We start from the raw sequence: 25,477 nt of genomic DNA, 5'->3' as shown, positions 1-25,477 counted from the left end.
GTTGTGTTGTATTCTACATGAAATTGCGCACATTTTCATATATAAAACTTTATGTAACGGCTAATTTAAAATGGTGCAAACATTACGACAATTGCACGAAAAAAGTTGACCGAAGGTTGAAATTTTGGTACATCGTTATTTATATGAAAATATTTCAAAACTGATAAAAGCTAGAACCACGGGTTGTTTTTAGTTGTATTGTGCATGAAATTCCGCACATTTCCACATATGTATAAAACTTTATGTAACGGCAAATTTAAAATGGTGCAAACATTACGACAATCGCACGAAAAAATTTATCGGAAGAGTTACCGCGCGGACGTAAGGAAAAAGTTTTTTCATAAATTCACCATAAATCGAAATATTGGGGTAGAGACGTCCAGTTTGTTGCAAAATGAAGGTAAATAATTGAATATTACTAGAATATAAGAGTTTTAGCTTACAATTGCATTTTAAGACCATTGTATTCTACATGAAATTGCGCACATTTTCATATATAAAACTCTATGAAACGCCTAATATGAAACGGAGTAAATATAACGAGAATGCGACGTATGCATTGCGGAGATTTGCGGCAGAGAATCCGCACGCGGAGGGAAGGAAAGTTTTTTTTTTAAATTTACCATAAATCTAAATATTGTGCTAGACTTCAAATTTATTTCAAAATGAAGGTAAATGACTGAATATTACTAGACTGTAAGAGTTTGAGCTTACAATTGCGTTTTTCGACTATTTTGGTAGAGTCAAAGTTGACTGAACGTGGTTTTTTTCCTATTTATCGTGATTTATATGCAAATATTTCGAAAATGAGAAAAGCTACAACCTTTAATCATTGTGTGTTGTATTTTACATGAAATTGCGCACATTTTCATATATAAAACTTTATGTAACGGCTAATTTAAAACGGTGCAAACATTACGACAATCGCACGAAAAAATTTCGTATTTTTTTCGGAAGAGTTACCGCACAGACGTAAGGAAATTTTTTTTTTTTTTTTTTTTTTTCATAAATTCACCTTAAATCAAAATATTGTGCTAGAGACTTCCAATTTGTTGCAAAATGAAGGTAAATGATTGAATATTACTAGAATATAAGAGTTTTAGCTTACAATTGCGTTATTCGACCATTTCAGTAGAGTCAAAGTTGACCGAAGGTTGAAATTTTGGCACATCGTTATTTATATGAAAATATTTCAAAACTGATAAAAGCTACAACCACGGGTTGTTTTTAGTTGTATTGTGCATGAAATTGCACACATTTCCATATATAAAATTTTATGTTATGTAACGGCTAATTTAAATGGTGCAAACACGGACATAAGGAAAAAGTTTTTTTCATAAATTCACCATAAATCGAAATATTGTGCCAGAGACATCCAATTTATTGCCAAATGAAGGTAAATGATTGAATATTACTAGAATATAAGTTTTAGCTTACAATTGCGTTTTTCGACCATTTCGGTATAGTCAAAGTTGACCGAAGGTTGAAATTTTGGCCCTTATCGTTATTTATATGAAAATATTTAAAAACTGATAAAAGCTACAATCATGAGTATTTTTTTTTTATTCTACATGAAATTGCGCACATTTTCATATATAATACTCCATGTAACGGCTAATTTAAAATGGTGCAAAAATTATGTCAAAGTGACGAAATAATTTCCGAGATGTGTCACTGATACTTTTTAGTGCGATAAGAAAGAAATTTGCGCTTGCGCGCCTGGGTAACGATTGTAAACAAAACAACGCCTTGATCCGTGAGCTCCCAGCATCCCCCAAGGTGCATGATACAAAAGTTTTCGCCTGGTAGGCCTATAAGTATTTTTCCGCGAATTAAAAAAAAAAACTTATGTCGACGTTTTACACGTACAATCGGCACTCGGGAGACAATTTATCTCGACGTTTATTACGTCCAATCGGCATAAGAGGGTTAATTACCCCCTACAACTGTTACTTTTATTTATATAAACCTGCAAAATGTTTACAACTGCCTATTTTAAGTTCATCATCAAACCTAATATTGAAACATAAATATACCAAAAATGATCAACCCAAAACACCCCAGTATCATTTCAAAGTCATCTTACAACATTAAGTACCCATCTGCGAGAAAAGTGCCAAAGGAGTAGACTTCAAATGAAAGAAAGGAGATTTGGAAATTATTTAATGAATTCTACAATTTGAATATCTCAGAGAAAAAATGGTGTATGGGAATGGACATGTGTAAGTGTTTACATAATAAAAATATGGAATGTTAGTCCATATATATAAAAGACTAGATTGCTTGCAGGAATGTGATCAGACTAGAGACGCTAAAGATGACGTATACAATAAGTATGTAGGCTAAGTTGACATGCCGTCATCTGTGGTCATTCATTTGTTTTGAAACAGTCCAAGCTCCCTGCTTGAGACAACTACCGCCTACGTGATCTGTAGCGTGTCTCATTTTGATTGTGTGTTCGTATGAAACTATGTCATTTGTATGTATGTTCATATGTTCGAACTATTGTCTGTTCCTTCATAACTTGTAACAGAGATGGTAGACAGGCAGAACAGAGTTAGCTATCGTCATTAGAAGACCTGTACCTCTTTACCTAAGCTTTATCATGTAGAGGAATAGGATTAGCCATCATCATTGGCAGAAGCGATCAAGCTATCGTTATTAGAAGACTTGTACAATCATATCTGATCTTCACCATGTAAAACTTCAGAAGAATATATAATTTTTTATACTTAGTGTTTTCTACAAGAACCTCACCGAACCATGAGTTTAACACATCGTCGTAAAGATAATACCGACTTCGTAAGTGATCTACAAAACCCCAGACACTCCATTGAAGATGGAAGTGCAATACCAACCGACTTAGCGTATAGATTATCGCTAGTCGAACATTACCTCATAGGGCGCCTTATCATACAAGGCACAAGCCCTAATATTGGTGGCCAGCGTACCAGAAGAACTCTACAACGTCCTACGAAGAAAAAACAGCAATAATAAATCATGAAGTCAACGACGACGAAAGCAGCAGATTCTTCAAGCAACCTAGTATCATCGTTAGTGAGCGACTTCAGAAAACAACAAGATTCGTCAAGCAACTTAGTATCATGGTTAGTGAATAACTTCAAGAAACAAAACCGACGTGTCCTTTCCTACGGCAACGGAAGCTTCGTCTCTCATTAGAATCATTCAGAAAACATCGTTAGTGAGCGTTTCCGGCACTGCAAGAAACAAACCGAACGCGTCTGCAGCATCGGATTTTCAAGGGCTCGAATCATCGAAACAACGCGCACGGGGGAAACTGAAGCCAAACCAGGTCGTCCGCTAAATAGAGAAGGAGGACCAAGGCCGTGTGTCGTTATCGGAACACCGTGACTTCCCACAAAAGAAGCCTAAGGTACATTTTTATTCATTTTGGAGTAACTTTGAGTGTTTCCTTTGCAGGTCGAATTTCGTTATTCCTGTGGCTGAAGTTACGAGACATTCTTAATCTTTTTTTTACTTTTTTACAGAAATTATCTACATCATTGAGATTTCGCTACTGCGAGTTTTTTATCTTTGAGTGTCTGTTTCCAGAAGTTCTACTGAAATATCATAATCATATACTATGTTAATTTTATCATTTTGGGTGATTATTAATCCCTTATGTAACAAATCACATTAAACAGTGAATATGCGTTTACGCAGTGGACGTCTGTATTTATACAGATGCATGGATAGGGTCGTTAAGCACCGTAGTGATTAGAAAACACACAAAAACAAGTGGAACACCCGTACAAATCTAGATAAATTAGAGGTAACACTATTTCGGGTCATGACAATAAATGCTCCTTTGCAAGTCCCGATCGCAGTTTTAGCCTTGAGTTTTTTGAGTTATATAAAATATCGAACCTCAATGACTCAACTTAACTTTAAAAATATGGCTGGATTGCAAGGAATAACATGTCTGTAAAAAACTTTCATCAGGCTAAATGCGCTGACCAGGATCCCTCACTATTTCAAATTTTAGCAAAGAATGAAGTACAAACAGTTAATATTGAATACAGTAGTGATAACTTGTCTTATTAGTAATCACTCAGTTCCTAATAGTTCGTCATTCATTGCTTTATACGTAACCAGCAACATAATGCTAAAACACACAATAAACCGTTGCCGATGGTAATAAAGAGAAGGATCCTAATTATTACAAAAAGAAACTAGAAACAGTAGCCCGTCAGAATCAAACAAGCAAACTCGGTGACTGTGTCACCTAGTCAAGCGGTCAAGGTTAGTCAGATCTGCCGAAGTGTTCAAAGCATAGCAAATTCCACACAATAAGCGACTCTAGCAGAGTGGGGAAAAGCGATGTTGGTTCATACATCCCAAATACCTTTTTAAAATTAAAAAGGAATTTCCCTATGCATCACACGACAGTATCAAGTAATCAGAGCAGGTTCTAGTAATTTTAATACATTAAGTTATAATAAATACTGGTGGATTGAACCCAACTGTACGCGCCGTAAAAATTAGAATATCTTGTTTTATTCCTTTAGTAAACGTAATATCCTGTATTTACGGACTCACCGTCTGTTGTTCGAACTTCCCTAATGAGAAGTCCGGATAAGCGAGCGCTTACAGATACCTCTATAGTTATAAAAAAACATTGATCTGTATCTAGTGTAATTGTAAGATCCATCTAGGGGTATACAAAATATTATCTTACATCCTGCAAAATAAGGCGTGTTTATCAAAGGAAAATCCTATAAACCTTCAAACATATTAAAATCCGTTTGAACAAAAATGAGACAGTTAATCAAATAATAACTTATATAAAGGAACTATACATTTGTCTCATAAATCGTAACATTGTTCAAATGACCCAACAGAATTCTCCCACAACCGCAGTCGCACTTTGCACGCAAAATCTCGAGAAGCATGCACCCTCGAATGTCTTAGTGCGTGTAAAAAGATTTTGCTGGGAAATGAAATTTTAATCCTTCCCGACACTCTGAAATATAACGGTTTCCGCGAATAAACCCTAAAAAGTATACATATCGTGGATACGGAAGTTATAAATATCGCATTTTTTATTGTTGCTAATTTTTAATCACGCCCAACCAGTCGTGGATGAATCTCTCTGATAATCTATCTAAAGTAATATCCGTAAAGTCATTCAAGCAGAGGTGATTCAGCAGAATTTTTTTTTTTATCTTCTACCTGAATACCAGGAAGTTTCTCCACTAGCGAGTGATCTCTGGGAGAAAAACGGATGTCATTGAAAACAAAATACGGTCTAAGGACAAACATAAAGCTATATACGTACCTTCGCATAGACTCTCAATGAAATTTCAAAATAGAGATAAATGACGGAGTTGAAAAATGTTAGTAATAGGAGTCATTAGGAAATCAAATAAGCCCATATAATTTTTCCCTCAAACGTCATGCCATAAAAGATCGGACTTGGCGTATCTGCGTAGATTCTGACGCTTAAACAAGGAAACGACTCCCGATAGTTTCCAGTGCCATGTACCGACGACATCTTATCTCTGTTAGGTTAGAATAAATTTTTTTTTTTTCACCAACTTGGACTTACTTAAAAGCTTTTACCAGATACCATTACCTAAGTGATTGTACCTCATACACCGTTTTCAGCACACTCAGGGGACATTATCAATTTTTACGTATGCCTCCGGCTTACGTTGCGCCCCAATTACAATATAGTGTTTGGGAGGACTTTTGGGGATACCCTACATGCCTATTGGTTGGTCTTATAATCTTTTGTTTCTAATACCTTAGAAGTACATTCACATAAATTAGAGCTAGTGCTACAGAGACAAAGACAAATAATCTCAGAGTAAAATATCTAAATGTGAGTTTTAAAAAACCGAACATGTTTATCTAGGTTTTATGTGTCTAGTCAAGGTCTTAAAAGTAGTCCATGGTAAGGTGTCGGCTATTCATAACTTTCCGGTACTTATTAACGTAAAAGGGGGATACAGCACTTTTGCGCTGTAGTGGGTATTACAATCGTATGTAAATATGTAACTCTTCAATCATGACAGCTCCTTTAACAGATCTTACGAAGAAGGGCGTAGATTTATTATGGTCTAAAAAGCATCAACAGGCGTTCGATATCTTAAAAGCGGAATAATGCAGCTCACTTAACTTAAAAAATCCCTGATTTAAATAAGGATTTTTTTTTTATTGCAACAGACGCCTCAGACCGAAGGGGGTAAGAGGGATACTACTTCAGTAATATGATAAACAGTTCTTCCCTATAGCTTTTTATTTTTTCACGTAAACTAAAGCCCTCTGAAAGTAAATATGCAGTAATAGGCAAGGAAGGGCTAGGTATTTTCTTTTAACACTAGTACATTTTAAGTTCATAATCTATGGCTATCCTGATAAAGTCCTTACTGAACATGAGTCCTTTACCGAGTTTTTCAAAGGCTTTAATCACAGTCCAAAAGGAACTCTGTGACAAATGATCATTCAGTTTATTGGAGCCAAGATAAGATATCTACCTGGGAAAGCAAATATCATAGCTGACGCATTATCCCGCAATCCCGCACCATACAGCAAAGAACCATTAATTGGACTAAAAGATATAGAAACATCCGTGCCTATTGTTAAAACCGTATCTAAACAAGAAAATTCCTTAACCCAAGAGATCGCGAGCATTGAATATCTGGGTCGGAGCGCAGAACTGTTACAAACTGAACAAAGCAAGTGTCAACAGCGATAAGCAAAACAATAAACACCAAACAATAAACACTTTGAAACGGAAACAGGGTCAGTCGGCTAGGCAAAAAAAACAATAAACACTCGAGCAGAAACCCTAAAGCAAAAGTATATTTAAAGTATGTGTATCAGAATAATGTAATCAAATGTAATATTATATGTAGGTCTGTGACGAGGAAAACCCGAAGAACACAGCGGATGACTAACGACCAGGTATTAGTAATAATCTCTTTCATACCAATCGTCATAAACTGGTTGCATTCCGTCATCCAGGGTTCCCTACTATGTCACAGAAAGCCAAATCCATGTTTTACTGGCCTACAATGCTTACAGATATAAAAAGCACATAACACGTGTCATGAAAACAAGGGATACACTAAGACACCTGTCAGTTTAGGGACCTATCCTGTGCCAAATCAATCCTTGAAAGAATATACGTAGAATTATTAACAGAATTACGAGTCTGACAGAGGGAATAAACACTTCTTAGTGTTAATAGTTCCTTGACACGTTATATAGAATTAATAGCACTAAAAACAAACACCGCAATTGAGTGCGTTAGGAATATTATGAGTGCTAAATCAGTAAATATGGAATTCAACACATAATAATCTGTGACTCGGGTGGTGTAAATCATAATAATCTCCTTAACACTTTTACGTGTGAATTCCTTTCCATTAAGAAACCATTATATATTTTATCACCCAGAGTCAATCGGTTTGGTAGAATAACGGATAATTAAATAGGAAGTGTCAATGTCTTACGAGTTACAACTCGTGATGTTGGATCCGAACTGGATTATAGCGGTTCTCGCGGTTTTAAATACCTTTATCATTTATATCTTGTATCTATAGAATTGATGCCGCAAGTAGCCTTATACGGTACGCCGCTAGAACACTTTTCCACATATTCAAGCCAACCATTAATTTATCAAATATATATATAAAAAAAAAATATATATATAAATAAAATAAATATAAAAAAATAAATAAAATATGGATACAAGTGGAGTCAATATAATACACTCCGTAGAAGTCGGAAGGGTTTTACATTTCTAATAAAAAAGGAATCACGATAATATCATAAGCAAAACGTAACCATTAAATATCCAAATATATATGCGTAAAGATTTGAACTCTAACTTAACGCTTTAGTAATGACAAATAAGCTAAAGTTCAAACACATATCCAAAACCTACTGACATATTGTCTGTCCCGGTGATTTATATTCGTAGTAAAAAAAAATAATAATAATAATAAATAAATAAATAAAAAAAAATAAAATAAAAGAGATTTTAAAGTCAGGAAGTCTAGAAGTGAAAATGTTATCTATGAAATAATCCTATATGAATCTTATACAGGGCTAATAATATATATAGAATTTGTATGGAAACCTTTTTCATTAGTTTCAATAAGGAATATTTAATTTAACATAATCATGCAGTTTTCCAACATGAAACTAATATATTGTTCAATTTTGGTACTGTTTTTTTTTTCACATTCTTCTCATGCGGGTGGAGAAATTAAAAAACACTAAAATATCATTTGAAAATACTAAAGTCGTATCTCTTACAGCAAGTAACGTAACTCTTAAGCTGGTGACGACGTCATCAGTTCTAGAAGGTCTGTCGCGTTTGCCGTATCAGCATTGATTTCTTTAACCTCAAATATCTGCTTGCACAGGCTTAATCTCTGCTTGCAAAGCAGATTGACTGGAGAAAGGAATGCTTAGCTCATGAACTTCACAGGTGGTTCATAGGTCACATGACAGGCCACATAACATATTCTTATCCGTGTGTAATGCAATTAGTTAAGGACTTGCAATCATTTTAAAATTAATGAACAAAATAAGCAAATAGAATTTCTATAACAACAAAATGAATTAATTTTTTCTGAACCTCATAGACATTTAGAAGTATCACGATATGGATATGGATTATTTACTTGCAACATTAGCTTATTACAATCCAGGTCAAATCACATTCATGGGAAAATGTCACATTTGTTCTTGAAAAACCCAAAGTTTATTTAGAAATTAGTTACATAGTGGGTTTTTTCGTTGCATCTCCTACCTATTAATAAAGTTTAAAAATTAACCTCAGAGGATGCGCACGAGAAAATTGAATATGAAACTTTTGTTAGGGCACATAGGATCAGATTTTATCACAACTTAATTTCAGTTAGCATAGAGAACTACAGAATCATGATTAATCTTCTCTTTGACTCTTATGATGCCTGGCAATCTTACAAATAGCTCCGTTTTCCACTTTTGTCTAGTAACTTACTACCAGTAATATCGAATTTTCTTTGAGATTCGTAATGATATCTATTTATTTTTTTTATAAATAATTTGGATATTTTTACAGTCCTCATAGACCTCGATAGGTTCACTCATTGTTAATGCCATGGATAAAAAAGTTTGTACAGCGGACTCTTTTGAATTCCAAATATCAGCGAATTCATGTTGGTTTAAGTCTGGTCTAAATGGCTCTCTTCCCTCCCCTGTATTTGGATGTCGTCTGAATTTACTTTGCCCTTGTGACAAGTATAATTTCACTTGCAGGCTGATTAATGGAACCTGGTTACAGTATCCTGCAGTACGAAAGTTTCACATCGCAACTTCAAAAAAATCGTTCGTCGCAGCGGACGACTACAGTCAAGCAACAACCGCCTACAATGTGAAAGGAATTTCATGGACTTCTTCGGACCGACCACCGTATCCGTCGTTGTTAATCTCGTTTTAATGCGGAATGGCTCCGGCGGCTGTCGGAATCGACTACGAATGGGACATACTTCCGACAATTACGACCTGAAGGATGGATATTCAACTCTACTTTGCTGGCGAAGGACTCGTGCTGGGATGATCTATTCATCGCGAACGTAATCGTGTAGCTTAGGATGCAGAGAATAAGTATGAGCGCAAAATGGAACGTTGGACCCACCCAGGCAAATTTTCCCCTTGTTTTAACCATTGAAAAGGGCCGTTTCATTTGGCTAAAGGTGGTTGTCTGGAACTGTGTAATGGACGAAAAGTTGTTCAAAAGCTAGTTAAAAGTGAAGTAGTATAACCTCGGTCATGTATCCTATATATATAAAGTATCATGTATCCTATATATAATTGATCATAAATAACAGAGTCGAAATATATCTTTGCGTGTACGTCAATAGGAATCTCTTATATAATGATCATAAATAAACAGAATCTAAATATATCTTTGCGTGTACGCAATAGGAATCTATTTAAAGTGCACATATATTAATCATAATTATATGAATCCATATACATATGTATAAACAAATCTGCAGTTATATATGAGTTAGTATATGAATTAATGAATCAGATATATAACATTTAGCATAAAAATCAACGAATCAATCAGCATAAACATTAATAATTTTTATCAATTCATATATGAAATTTTTTATCAGTTAAAATATGATTTTTATCATGTTAATCTTCATTCTATGCAATTATCAGAGTACATTAGTATTTTCTGTAGCATGAGTATCTTAAAGAGATGAAGTGAAAAACTGTATCATTATATATCACGTGATCACTATTATTTACCAATATCATTGTTTTATATTTTATTACTTGAATCAATTCATGTACACAATGAATTTTTATTCACTTATATATATATATTCACATAGTGTCTGTATCACACTCCTATAAGTCAAATGCAAGTCAAGTTTGAGTAATATTCAGTAGTTGGTTTTGGTAGCTGACCGAGCTAATGTAAGTGTTTACATAATAAAAATATGGAATGTTAGTCCATATATATAAAAGACTAGATTGCTTGCAGGAATGTGATCAGACTAGAGACGCTAAAGATGACGTATACAATAAGTATGTAGGCTAAGTTGACATGCCGTCATCTGTGGTCATTCATTTGTTTTGAAACAGTCCAAGCTCCCTGCTTGAGACAACTACCGCCTACGTGATCTGTAGCGTGTCTCATTTTGATTGTGTGTTCGTATGAAACTATGTCATTTGTATGTATGTTCATATGTTCGAACTATTGTCTGTTCCTTCATAACTTGTAACAGAGATGGTAGACAGGCAGAACAGAGTTAGCTATCGTCATTAGAAGACCTGTACCTCTTTACCTAAGCTTTATCATTTAGAGGAATAGGATTAGCCATCATCATTGGCAGAAGCGATCAAGCTATCGTTATTAGAAGACTTGTACAATCATATCTGATCTTCACCATGTAAAACTTCAGAAGAATATATAATTTTTTATACTTAGTGTTTTCTACAAGAACCTCACCGAACCATGAGTTTAACACATCGTCGTAAAGATAATACCGACTTCGTAAGTGATCTACAAAACCCCAGACACTCCATTGAAGATGGAAGTGCAATACAAACCGACTTAGCGTATAGATTATCGCTAGTCGAACATTACCTCATAGGGCGCCTTATCATACAAGGCACAAGCCCTAATACATGTAGGTGTAACAATGATGGAATTGGCAAATAATTTAGATAAGGGTTATAAAAGTTGTGCACAAACTTTGAATATGCATAAAAAGATAAAAATATTGTGAATGAAAGAAAAAATAGAAAATGTGGTGCAAGACTGGGGTGCCACAAGTTGAGAACTTCCCTTATGGGTCAAGTGTAACTTGTTTGACTTCAATTTTGCATTTTTTTAAAAGAAATGTTTTATTTGAGAATGTAAAGTGATTTTATTTTGTATTTTTACAGGTATTACTGTATAAGATAATTAATTTTTCAATTTTCATTCCAGTTGGGAAGGACGTGAGAAATCAGGAATTCGGCAGGTCTTTGCATTGGGGGCAGCACTTCATTTGCTTGCCAATGTTTCATTTACCACATTATTACTGACTATATCAGCAAACAATTACCCAGGCGGCTTAGCAATCCACAAGTTACATGAAATAGTGCCTCCTGAAACCTTTGTCAATGTGCACATTGACAATTATGCTGCTCAGACTGGTGTTTCAAGATTTACTCAGTTATATGACCATTGGAAGTAAGCAGTTTTTATAATTACCGTTTTATTAGTAAATTAATTTGTTGTTTTTCTCTCTCTCTCAAACATACATATATACATCCATACAGTAAGTTCTCAGGTTATGTCATACTCAACCTACGTCGTTTCATGGTGACATCCTCACCATCTCCCATAAATTTATTGAAAAAATTCTCTCTCTCTCTCTCTCAGTATACACTTTTTGATGAACAAAGCACAGCAAACTATCAATGAAACATTACAGAATACATCTAGTATACTATATTATTATATTGATTTAATCACCATAAAAATATTTAAAATTCAAATTTCATATGTAGGTAGCACAAAACTACCGTAGCAAGTTCTCTGACAACAGAATATCAGTTTCTCTCTCTCTCTCTCTGCCATATACGTATCAGTACTGTAGGACTGTACATATCCTTTAATGAAATATTAATTAATAAAAACATGAAACTAACCAAACCCAGGATGTTCACCGCAAGATTGAGTGCATGCAGACATAGGTACGTGTTGCCATATTTTTTGCTTTGTCTAATTTACTGTACCAAATTTCATTAAAAGTTTAGTTGACTATGATTATCACATATTTTAACAGTACGCAAGAGAACATTTTATCATTGTTGCTGTTTTATCTCTGATCACCATACAAACATTTAAAACCTGAATTTTATACATAGGCAGCACAAAACCTCCAGTGGCAAGTTCTCCGACAGAATCTCAGTTTTCTCCCTCTCTGTCCCCCTTATATCAGTGCTGTATTGTACATATCCTGTAATGAAATATGAATGAATGAAAATAAAAATTAACCAAACGCAGGAAGTTCACTACAAGATCAAGTGTGTACATACGTTGGTACGTGTTGCCATATTTTTTGCTGCCTGGTTTACTGTAACAGATATCATTACAAGTTTAGTTGCCATGATTATCACACATATAACAGTACACAAGAGAATATTTTATCACTGTTGACGATTCATCTCTAATCACCATAAAAATATTTGAAATCCAAATTTCATAGGTAGGCAACACAAAACCAACATTCTTACTCTCCTCCCCAGCTATAGTTTAACTGTGCCTGTCAAGTCTCATCCCCAGCTAGTTACTGTGCTTCGACTTCAATACAAACACCTCAGTTCTCTCTATCTATCTCGGTATAAATATCCTTCAATGAAACAATACAGAAAAATATCAATAAAATGTTACTTCACTTACAGAATTCAATTATACTGTGCTTAGACTTCAATGTAAACACCTCAGTTCTCTCTCTCTCATTATACATATCCTTTAATAAAAAAAAAAACAGCAAAATGTCAATAGAACATTATTTCACTTACAGAATCCATTTTTACTATGCTTAAACTTCAGTGTAAATACCTCAGTTCTCTCTCTTTCTCTAATCCCCCCCTCCCCCCCCCCTTTGCAATGCCCAAGTATGCAAAGCAACCACAGTAGGAAAGGTAAGGAATTGTTTCGTTTTACTGTCATTCATCAGTGGAGTAAATGTAAGAATATTTATCCTTTTGCTGTTTGTATGTGGTCAGGAATTGTCTTTTTTATTATTTTTTTAAATTTTTACTGATTCACTTATGTGTGGTCAAGTTCCGATTTACAAAGTTGGGTTATGTTGTAGATGCAGGAGCAGATCTCGGACATAAACCGATGACCTACTGTACACACACACACATATTTATATATATGTATAATATACATATGACTATAATAGATAAAGATGTAGATGTGTTTGTGTGTGTGTATTTTTGGTAACCACCATGAGTCCTCAAAGGAGTTACACTCATTGTCCCCCCCAGGGCTTCATAAGAGACCAGCCAATCTCAAAGAATATCATATATAGTTAGTCTGGGCCAGAATAGTGCTTGTTGGCACAGTGATAAAATGTAAAGGACTTGAGACAGGAGGGCTCTTCTGTCCATAGTGACTGCCTTAGTTTTCCCTTCATGCTACTCTCATGGATGTGACAGCAACATGGATGCCCGTTGTCCTCCTCATTACGCGCCAAGTGCATGCAAGATAAATATTCTCCCCTGTCCCATGCCTTTTTGTCAGGGAAAGTGGGTGGGTTAGAAGACTGTCAGCGGCTACCAAAAATAGGTTTTTCTAATGTCGAAACCTGTTTTTTGAGTGTAGCCATTGTTTGTCCTCAGAGGAGCTTATAAAATTAATGAACAAGCAACAAAGTGGCTTAACTCCTAGCAAATAAACCCCAACAACCATTTTCCCTATTCCAGGTACCCATTAGGATAAGGCAATAAGGAACAGGAAACAACACATGACCCTGTAGTAATATGTGGTTTTCCCGACAGTATCTTAACATGACCACCACTCTTAGAGTAGTAGTGCTTTAGGAATTTTTTATTCAAGTTAAAGTCACAGGTTAATAATTTTCTTCATTCTGATTAGCAATTAGGACTTGGCAATAACAAACAGAAAACAGGAATATGTATGTAGTATTCCTGTTGAATGGTTCCACCAGTCGGTAAGATCTCTATTGCTTCAAGGCTGGAGACTGTCATCTCCTGAGATTGAGAGGCTTTTCTTGCAAAGCAGCAGGCCAGATTTCCAGCTATCTCAGGAGGTCTTCGTCAGCATTTTACTAGGGCAAGGGAGCCGTCTACTGTGGTTGGGGTCGTTGATGGTGTTTCTCTCCACTCAGAACTTCAGTGAGCAGATAGCGGATTTTCTAATCTTTCTCAGAAACTAAAAAGATCTTTCCATCTCTGCTTTCAGGGGTTGGTCCTGCACCTGCACCTGAAAGGTGTGGATACCTCTTCATCCTTGGGAATCTCGATGTTGTTCAGGAGTTTCAAACAATCCTGATCACCAATAGAACTCAAACCTGCAATGTGGGATCTTATTCTGATCACAAGTAGTCTCACTCAAACTCCATTCATACCACTATGTCATTTGTCAGTCAGGAATCTGACTCTAAAGACAGTCTCTCTGATGGCTTTGGGTTCCTCAAAGAGAGTTGAAGAGCTTCATTGCCTGAGTTATGATGTTAAAACACCAGGGGTTGGAGGTCTGTGGCCTTCAAATATGTCCCAGAATTCGTAGCTAAGACTCAAAATCCCTCAGTTCATCATGGCAGATTTGCCTCTTTTTCAATTCCCTCCCTGATTGAGTTTGTGGACAGCGACGCACAGGATTTTTTGTTTTGTCCTGTCAGATCTCTGCGCTGCTATCTAAATAAAGACTTGTCACCTAAGGCCTAGGTTTCGTAGACTTTTTGTTAGCACTGGTTGGTCCAGAGTGGAAGTTTCCAAGAACTCTATTTCATTCTGGCTGTGTGAGGTGATTAAGCAGGCATATCCTCACCTTACAGTTCTGTCATAGAGTCTGTGCAGGCTAAAGCAGAAGACATCAGAGGAATAAGTTACTCTCTGGCATTTAAGAACTTATCTGTTCATAGGATTTTGAATGCTGGTTCCTGGCTTCAGCAGACCACATTCACTTCCTTTTCCTGAAGGACAATGCCCACAGGTCCTTGGACACTTTTTCCTTAGGTCTGGTAGCTCATCTTGTGCCCCTAATGGGACAGTTTGTATCTTAACTAAGATGATTGTGTGGAAGAAAGAATGGGTGAGATGGCTGGTATCCTCATTTCACTTTTTTCCTTTCTTCTTCCTACAGGCGAGTTGAAGAATAAGACATGCCATAGTCTGGAACTGGTCTGATACAGGTGAGTGTGGCAGCTGTACTGGTTGCAGATATTTGGTTTGTCCTATACAATGAGCAAATCTGCTTTTCAGTAGTGCTTACTCCTCTCTGACAAGGGGAGGGAGTAGAAACAAATCCCCGTGGCCTACATGGTTTGTTGCTTGAACAGACAGAGTTCTCTACTTTCCACAAATGCAATGAATCTGGACATGTCTCATTGTGTTAATCCAAGAAGGTTGAGTTTTTAAACACTTATATTCTCACAGCTCAGACCCCCTTCTTTAGAACTCGATCTTCCAGGAAGGGTGGTCAGGTGACCAAACCCCCAGCCGGTTCAGGGTACTTGTTCCTTCCTCCAAGTATAAGTCCATCCTATTGTTAAGACCAAAGGTTTGTTCTGCATATAAACAAATGACAAATTTTTAATCAATTTGTATTTTTCATAGCTAACAAACCTGAGGTCTTCACATTAACTTCCCACCTCTAGCCGCCCCTCTCATATCCTGGGTTGGAAAAAAGACTGGTGCTTCACGAGGTTCCAAGCCCGGTCGGTGACCAGCATCCACCTCGCATAAGCATGAGTTGCCAGATGCCACAGATTCCTTGCTTTACAATCTTTGATTGTTTTTTAGCCAGTTTCCAACTGGCACTAGAAGATTATCCTTTTGTTAAGATCTCAGGTTTGTTAGCTATGAAAAATACAGATTTAAAATTTACTTATTCCATGTTAGTTATCACTGATAATATCATTTATTGCTAAAATAAAGAGTGTGCCACTAAGGACACTTCCCTGTGGTATACCACTTTGCCACTAAGGTCACTTTCCTGTGGTACACCATTTTCAAGTGGAAATGTTTTTGACAATATATTATCAATTCTCACCTGAAACATACCTCCATGTAGTATCATATACCTTTTCAGTGTCAAAAAAGAAGACAGCTTCAGTTATTTATTTTTACTCAAATCCTCTTTGTTTGTGATCTAAGTTTGATAAAGACTCTAATTTGGATCTTTTACGTGGTGACCTGAACTGAGACGGAGGTCAAAATTTTATTTTCTAAAATGATCCATGTAAGTGTAGTAATTTGCATAAGAAATTGGCCTGTAATTGTTGACTACTGGGATCCTTTCCAAGTTTGGGGGGCAGGAATTATTATGACATTTCACTATTCAGCTGAGAATAAATGTCAAAGCTACAAATGATTATAAAACTGTAATAGGTGTGACTTTGCCAAAGGTACTAAATGATAGATCATCTCAAAAGAAATGTAACTCCAGGAACAGATTTATTGCTGTTTCAGGAGAACACATTCCAACTCTTCCCTATTGAATTTTTTATTATAATATCTCTTCTCTTTTCTCAAAATTTATTGTTACATTGGGCAACCATTCTTACACAGGAATAGATTCCAGAACCTACTGCAGAAATGCAAAAATCCCCTCAAAAAATGCTTGTGGCTGGCATATAGTAACTGCTAATTACCTTGTACCCCTTAAACTAAATTGCTCTCAACTGCCTATTTTAAAATTTCACTGCTTAATTTGATAGGTCAAACAAAAATATATTTACTGTACTTAAATTATCTCACTGAAACAATTTGATGTAATTTCAAACAAAAATACATTCTAAACCATCATCCCATAACACCCAAATTAAACTTAGATTACTGTACTCCCCTACTAGTATACTGTTACTCTCCCCATACTAGTATACTGTTACTCTCAAGTAGGCTATATACACCACTAAACCACTTATATATAACTGCGTATTTTAACAGTTCATCACCAAACTTGACAGTTCAAATAAAAATATACCTCAGACTATCATCCTGGAACACCCTAACATCATTTCAAAGTCATGTATCAAAATTAAGTACCAGCTTACAACTGTTACTCTTAAGCATTCCCTATCATTCACACACATTTTCTTTGGCCTACAGGATTGTTCTGCGCATACCATAATGCTCTGGCGTACATTTTATGTATAATGTTGATATTTTCCTGTGTTTACGATGATTTTGAAATGATATTTACTGTACAGGTATGTATTTTAGGATAATACTATTGTATAGAGCATATCTAAAATATGTGGGTAGTTTAGAACGACGGGACACAGACCTCCAAAGAGAATGCTACGTTTGTATGTAATGTTAGTATTTTTGTGATTATGTACAAATAACATTTATGATAAAAAAGATTTATGCTAAAGTAGGTTCTTGGTTTTTGTTATCCTGTGGTTAGTCCTCACCATCTCCCAAAAATTTATTAAGAAATTCTTGTGCCATCATTCTCATAGCAAAAATTTTCTGTGACGACGTAATCTTTCTCTCTATTGTATATCAGTACTTTATTGTACATATCCTTTTAATTAAAATAATATCAATTGCTGTACCATAAACATAAAAAACATGAAAATAAACAAATACAAGTTCATGACAGACCAAGGAGGTAGTGTTGCCATCTTTTTGCGTTTTCTGATTTATTGTACCGTATTTCATTAAAAGTTTAGCCGACTATGATTATCACACATATAACAGTACACAAGAGAATATTTTATCACTGATGTTTCATCTCTAATCACCGTAAAAATATATATAAAACAAAATATCTTAACATTCTACTCTCATCCCAGCCAGTTTAAGTCTGTGAAGTCTTGTCCCCTGCTGTTCTCTTGCTCTCTCTCTCTCTGAGATAGAGAGAGATTGATTTTTTATGCATGTATGTTTGTTTTGTATAGTATAGTTTTATAGATGTACATTTTACTTGTCATTCCTTTTTCATACTTAGCAAATATTTCAGATACTGTACAGTATGTTCTATCATCTGAAAACACTTAACAATACTGTAATATAGTTTCAATTAAGGGATTTCGACGTAGGAAAAATCTATTTCTGGGCGAGGAAGCCGTGTTGCCCAGTGAAATACGTTCCTTTAGCGCTATTTCTAAGGTAAATTATTGCTAAAATACCAGAGAACTGCTAAATTGGACATGCCAGAATATTCTGACTCGCTCACCCTTTCTAAAAGGGTGTCGGTATGAATCTGGGGCAAGTGAACACTACCACCACAGCAGCCTCTCCAATTAGCCTTTTCCACATCAAAACCCCTTAGAAAAGGGGGGCCGTGCTACGGCTCACTCCCTGCTATCGCGAAGGTAGCGTCAGGGTCGACATTCCTTTGATAGCCATTAAGAGAGCTGCACATTATTTTTGCGTTCTGTTTTTATCTGCCTTTTTGGCTTGTGTTTTTTAGCTATGGATTGTCAATCTGCCTCCCCATCCAAGTTAAGTACTGGATTTTTGTTCGGCACTATTTAGGGAGTGATTTTGACCCTTGTGGTTCTTTTATTTAGGGTTTTGTCTGGCGTCGCCTTCGCTGACGAGGCTGGGCACCCCCATTACGCGTTCCCCTTTGGTGTCGTTTCGGTTTCACGTGGTTTTCCATACTTCGTGAACCAAGTTGTATATCAGGTTTATTTGATTTGTATTACTGTAAACATTTTATAGATACTTTGCTGTGTTGAGAGAGAAAAAAAAATCTTAAACTTGTTAAGCTCATTCTGATGCACCTTCTCCACTGCCTTCTATCAAAGGCATCCTCTTCCACCAAACCTCTTCTCTCCATATCTTCCTTCATTTTATCTCGCCTTCTAGTTCTGTCTCCCTCTTGATCTTCTTCCTCTAGCTGGTTCCTCCCAAGCCCTCTTCGCTCCCTCCTCGTCATCCATCCTCAGCACATCCCCATACTCTCTTATCACCTCTATGGTCTTTACTAAGCCTGCTCTTCTTATTTCATCATTTTCCTTATTTCATCATTTTCCAATCTCTGAAGCAGTGATATTCCCAAAATACACCTCAGCATTCTCATCTCCTTTCTCTCAAGCTTTACTTCCTCTTTTCTTAGAGCCCATGTTTCCGATCCGTACATTAACACTAGTCTTATCACTATACTATACATCTTAAGCTTTAGCTTGATTGGCATTTTCTTATCGCATACTACTCCAGCTACCTCTCTCCACTTCCCCAATTTAGTTTTTATCCCACTGTCAACTTCAGCCTCACATCCTTCCTCTTGGCTTAAAGTAAATCCCAAGTATTTAAAATTTTCTGCCCGTTTTATAATTGGGGCCTCTTCTTTCTTGTATTACTATTTTGTCTATTATCTTCCTCTATGCTCACCAAAACCTCTGTTTTATTCACACTCACCTTTAAGCCACCCCTCTCAGAAGACTACATACTACCACTCTCCAACCCTTCTCTGTAGGTCCTCCTCATCTACAGTAGTAATTACCAGATCATCAGCTTACAACAACTCTCACAGCTCTTCATTCCTGATCTCTTTACTCAACATGTCCATGACCAGAACAAACAAAAATGAACTTAATGCTGACCCCTGGTATAATCCAACATTAATTTCAAAGTTTCCTGTTTCCCCAACTGCTGTTATTACTTTTGTGCTCGTTCTTTGGTATATCAAATCGACCAGCCTATCCAACTTTTCTGGGACCTTCATCTTCCTTTAACAAAACATCACTTCTCTTCTCTATGGATGCTATTGTATGCTTTCTCTAGGTCTATAAATGCACAACAGGACTCCTGGTTTCCCTCTAGCCTCTTTTCCTGTAGCTGTCTTACTATGAAGATGGCATCCACCTTCCCTCTTCCTCTCATAAATCCATACTGCTGTTTCCTGATCTTTACCATCTCTCTTAATCTCTCATCCAGCATCCTCGCTAAAACTTTCAATCCATTCTCTGTTAGTTTAAGTCTCCTGTATTTACCACAATCCATGACATCTCCTTCTGCTTGTATATATAATATATACCATTAGACTGTCCTCTCAGTCAATTGGCATTTCTTCCTCCTCCCATATAACTTTTAATAAAGCCAGCATCCATTTCTCTCCCTCTGTACCTAGTAATTTGATCATTTTAATTTAGAACTCTTGACGGACCTGTTGCTTTACCATTTTTCAATTTACTTAATGCTCTCTTCATTTCTGCATCCTGTAACTCCATCACTGGTCCCTCCACCCTCTATGCTTCCCCTATCTATCTCTCATTTTCAGAATTTAAAAGTTCTTCAAAATACTCTCTCCATCTCTTAATGTCTTCATCCCCATAGAATATATTTCCATCTCTATCCTTGACAACACCCAATTTACCCAAATCCTGTCTCTGACATTTCCTCAAGTTTGAAATCTTATAGATATAATTTTCTCCTCATTTTCCTAGTCTTTTATTCTACTGCTCTGCTGCCTTTCCAATAGCCATACCTACCCTCCTCCATGGCTCTCTTTCCTCTTCTCTGTACCATTCCTCTGCACCCTGTGCACGCATTACTTTAAAATCTTTAAATGCTTTTGATTCTTGCACCTCTCCATTCCACCACCATGTTTCTCCTCTCGACACTCCATGTCCACTGGTTCTTCCCACCAGTTCCTCTGCTCCCCCACACATTTCTCTCATGTCTGCCCAGATATTTCCACCCTGTCCAAATTCTACATTACCCCTTTCCAGCCATCCCTCTCTCACACTCCTAAATTGCCCTCCATTTTCTCCTTTAAGGTCTCAAACCTTAATTCCAGATCTCCTCTTTCTCTTTTTGGGTTTCCTACCTCTCATTTTAAAATCCATCACCACCGTTTTGCAGTTCGTTGCATTGCTTTTGTTAGCTCCTCTAATGAGAGTGCAATCTATTTGGCTTTGCACTCCTCCACTTCATAAGTTGTCAAGTACTTATCCAACTTCTGAAACCATGTGTTCATATGTGCCAGATCAAAACTCTGAGCCATCTCCAATATATAATCCCCATCATCATTTCTAATTCCGAACCCATGGCCTCCATGTACCTCCTCATACCCATCATCTCTTCTCTCTCCCACTCTGCCATTCATATCAGCTCCTAGTATTAGTTTCTCCTCCTCTTTCACTGTTCTAACGGCAGCCTCAAACTCTTGTCTACATAATTTTTCTCTTGCTTTTGGTACCCCCACCTGAGGAGCATATACTGATGTATTTACTATTTTGTGAATAATGTATTCCAAGAGAATCCATAACAAAATAAAACTGAAGTGTGAAATTTGTAAAAACCTTGGGGAGGGGGGGAATGTATTAATTCTATGTTATTTTTCTTTGTGTGGAACTGTTCATCTAAATTTATATCACTACTTACATTCGCTACGTTTTCTCGTATCACATTACTTATTTCTTTCGTATCAATTATTCTTTTTTCATTTTGTAATATGGCACGTCTAGGTGGTTTATCATGGGTACCATTTATTTTCCAGAAAGCTTCCCACATGTTTTCATCGGTGTATTATTAGAGATCTCTGATATATATTTACTCCATGAAATAATTCTTTCTTGAATTACATCTTTTTTAAGTTTTGCAGATATTTTGTTGTATATAGGTTTTAGTGTACCATTTGTAGTAATGATATAGTCTTTTTTTTCTTCTCATATTGGTAATGGTTTATAAATTTATTAAATTTCTTATTGAAATTATCTAATCATCTCATTATTGAGTGTTATATTTTTATTAATTCTGTTAGCTTATAATCCTACCATTGAATTTTTGTTTTGTTGGATGAGATTTTGATTTTGGTATCGCTTTATCAACAGCATTTTTAATTCATGGTGAACATTAATTAATGCCGGAGTATTCCGGGCTAACAAAATATGTCCGACTCTGCCAATCTTGCTATGTACTCTACTAAGCATTCCGGAGTCGTAGTAGCCGGAAGTAGATGTATTCCGGATAGATCGGAGCACCCACTGGTGCTACTCGATAAAACCGGAGAGGAGGCACTAGCAAAAGGCGAGACCGAGACGGTGGAACCCGGAGGTTCCCTAAGCTAAAATAACAAGAGAGTAGTAACTCAATAACATAAGTAAACAAATAAATTTATAATGCAATCAAATATTCGCCCGCCGGAGGCATAGCCACCGTAAAGATGTTCACCTCAAAGACTCCAGATAGAGCCAGAAGCCTGTCCCGTCATTAGACGGGGAGGGAATGTCAGAGGGCAAGAATGGACTAACTATCCCAAAGAGCCGAGGAGGGCCGAGCTCGCCCGAGCCAGGTCGGGACCGAGGCTGGGTAAGCGAAGCTCCTCCCCAACACTGGGATGAGGTCGGCTGAAAAGCATCACCCGCACACCGACGGCCTGTGGGGCCCCCTTCCACCCCTCCACTAGAACTCGGGTCGGTTGTCAGGGACAACGTGAGCGAGATAAGCACCCACATTGGTGGGAGCTTGGTGGGGGGGGAAGGTAGGTCGGTAGAGAGAGATGATCACGTGACCGCCTGGCTCCCTCGCGGTTGCATGGACCACGAGGAAGGCCAAGAGGGAGGCCTAAGGACTAGCCTAGCCGACCCGTACACACAAAAAGAAAACGCATACAAACGTAAAACATTAAAATATGTACTGAACACGGGGGGGTGGGGAGAAAAACAAGGAAGAGGAACAATGATGACCTGGGAGAACCAAGTAAGACCACCTGATAAGGATGGGCCTAACCAGGAACTCCCAGAAGCTGGCCTAGAGCTGTAACGAAGAATCGAAGGACAGGCGGCCAGGGAAGGCTATGACTAGCTAAAAGTAACAAAATAAACAAGAAACTTAACTAAAATAAAGGCATGCATGAAATGTTACGGTTGTTTCCAGATGAGGCACGAAACAAAGACCCGTGCTCAGAAGGAAACCCCCGTGCCAGCACATAAAATAAAATAAAATAAAAACAAAAACATATTCATGACCGTCAAAAACAGAAATTGAAAAATACAAACTGTCATCACAACTCGGTTCACTAGGTATGGGAGACCACGTGAAACCGAGGAAGACACAAAGGGAACGCTCTAATGGCGGCTCGGAGCCGCCGCTGCGTGAGGCGACGACTCAAAAAAAACCTAAATAAAAAGGGCACGAAGGCCAAAAACACTCCCTAGATAGTGTCAAAACTAAAACCAGTACTTAACTTGGATGCAGAGGGAGATTGACAATCCATCACGAATAAAAAGCCAAAAAAGCAAAAAACACAAGAGAGCAAAGAAAAACGTGTGCGTCTCAAGTAGGGCTATCTAAAGGAATGACGTCACAGCCGCTACCTACACGGTGGTAGGTAGTGAGCTGTAGGTCGGCTCCCCTTTTCTTGAGGGTTTTTGATGTAGGAGAGGCTAATTGGAGAGGGTCACGTGGTAGTGGTTTTCACTCGCCCCAGAACTATACCGACACCTTTTTAATAAAGGTGAGCGAGCCAGAATATTCTGGCATGTCCAAATTAGCAGTTCTCTGGTATTATAGCAATATTTTACCTTAGAAATAGCACTAAAGGAACCTATTTCACTGGGCGACATGGCTTCCTTGCCCAGAAATAGATTTTTCCTACGTCAATCCTTTATTAATTTCATTATGGTCTTTTAAACATTCAAATGGTGGGATATTCCTTGTGTGCATTTCATGTAGTTCCCAATTAGCTATATAAATGTTATAGTGAGGGACATACTTTCCTGGATTATTCTATGGTAAGGATATTAACATTGCAAAATGATGACTGGTGTACAATTCATCAACTGTAATCCAATCTAAACTATCTACTATGCTTGATGCCCATAAAGATTTTAAGTCTATTGAGGTAAATATTTAATGATTTTTTAATTAGGTCTGATTTCATCATTTTTACAGCACATATCATTTGAATCCATGAATTCTTCTATTTTACTTCCTGCTCTGAGTTTGTACAATTATAATCCCATATTGGGTTGTGAGCATTAAAATCACCTACTAACAATAGAGGTTCTTTGACATCAAATAATTCTTTTAATACAGTAGTACCTCAGGATACGAAATTAATCCGTTCCGAAGTGGCCTTTGTAACCTGATGTTTTCATATCTTGAACTGCGTTTTACATGTAAATTAAATTGCCTAATTCTTTCCAAACCCTACAAAAACACCACAGTATTTTATATTAAAGCTAAATGAACCAATAAACAATGAAATACACAATTTGGACCATTCAGTACCTAACCTAACCTTTATTGTAGTGTACATGTAAATAAAGTGTATTGGTGTACAGGGTACAAGAAATACTGTACGTACATGTACGTACATATGTAGTAAAATGTGGAACCTTACCTTTCGAGTGAGGCAATGTCCAAAATCTTATAGATATAATTTTCTCCTCATTTTCCTAGTCTTTTATTCTACTGCTCTGCTGCCTTTCCAATAGCCATACCTACCCTCCTCCATGGCTCTCTTTCCTCTTCTCTGTACCATTCCTCTGCACCCTGTGCACGCCATTACTTTAAAACAAATCTTTAAATGCTTTTGATTCTTGCACCTCTCCATTCCACCACCATGTTTCTCCTCTCGACACTCCATGTCCACTGGTTCTTCCCACCAGTTCCTCTGCTCCCCCACACATTTCTCTCATGTCTGCCCAGATATTTCCACCCTGTCCAAATTCTACATTACCCCTTTCCAGCCATCCCTCTCTCACACTCCTAAATTGCCCTCCATTTTCTCCTTTAAGGTCTCAAACCTTAATTCCAGATCTCCTCTTTCTCTTTTTGGGTTTCCTACCTCTCATTTTAAAATCCATCACCACCGTTTTTGCAGTTCGTTGCATTGCTTTTGTTAGCTCCTCTAATGAGAGTGCAATCTATTTGGCTTTGCACTCCTCCACTTCATAAGTTGTCAAGTACTTATCCAACTTCTGAAACCATGTGTTCATATGTGCCAGATCAAAACTCTGAGCCATCTCCAATATAATCCCCATCATCATTTCTAATTCCGAACCCATGGCCTCCATGTACCTCCTCATACCCATCATCTCTTCTCTCTCCCACTCTGCCATTCATATCAGCTCCTAGTATTAGTTTCTCCTCCTCTTTCACTGTTCTAACGGCAGCCTCAAACTCTTGTCTACATAATTTTTCTCTTGCTTTTGGTACCCCCACCTGAGGAGCATATACTGATGTATTTACTATTTTGTGAATATGTATTCCAAGAGAATCCATAACAAAATAAAACTGAAGTGTGAAATTTGTAAAAACCTTGGGAGGGGGGGAATGTATTAAT

The 25,477-nt window shown here is 37.0% G+C and overlaps 1 protein-coding gene across 1 annotated transcript in view; it reads left to right on the top strand.

The window, feature by feature from the left end:
* The window catches only part of LOC135215886 (uncharacterized), an 82,923-nt gene that overhangs the window by 20,928 nt on the left and 36,518 nt on the right, over positions 1 to 25,477 (top strand). Inside the window, exon 3 of the mRNA XM_064250840.1 lies at positions 11,474 to 11,719. Coding sequence (XP_064106910.1) covers positions 11,474 to 11,719 — 246 coding nt within the window. The remainder of the gene's footprint in view (positions 1 to 11,473; positions 11,720 to 25,477) is intronic.

This window comes from Macrobrachium nipponense, chromosome 5 (assembly GCF_015104395.2).
Source record: "Macrobrachium nipponense isolate FS-2020 chromosome 5, ASM1510439v2, whole genome shotgun sequence".
Lineage (NCBI taxonomy): Eukaryota > Metazoa > Arthropoda > Malacostraca > Decapoda > Palaemonidae > Macrobrachium > Macrobrachium nipponense.
This window is presented reverse-complemented; position numbering and strand designations above follow the sequence as displayed.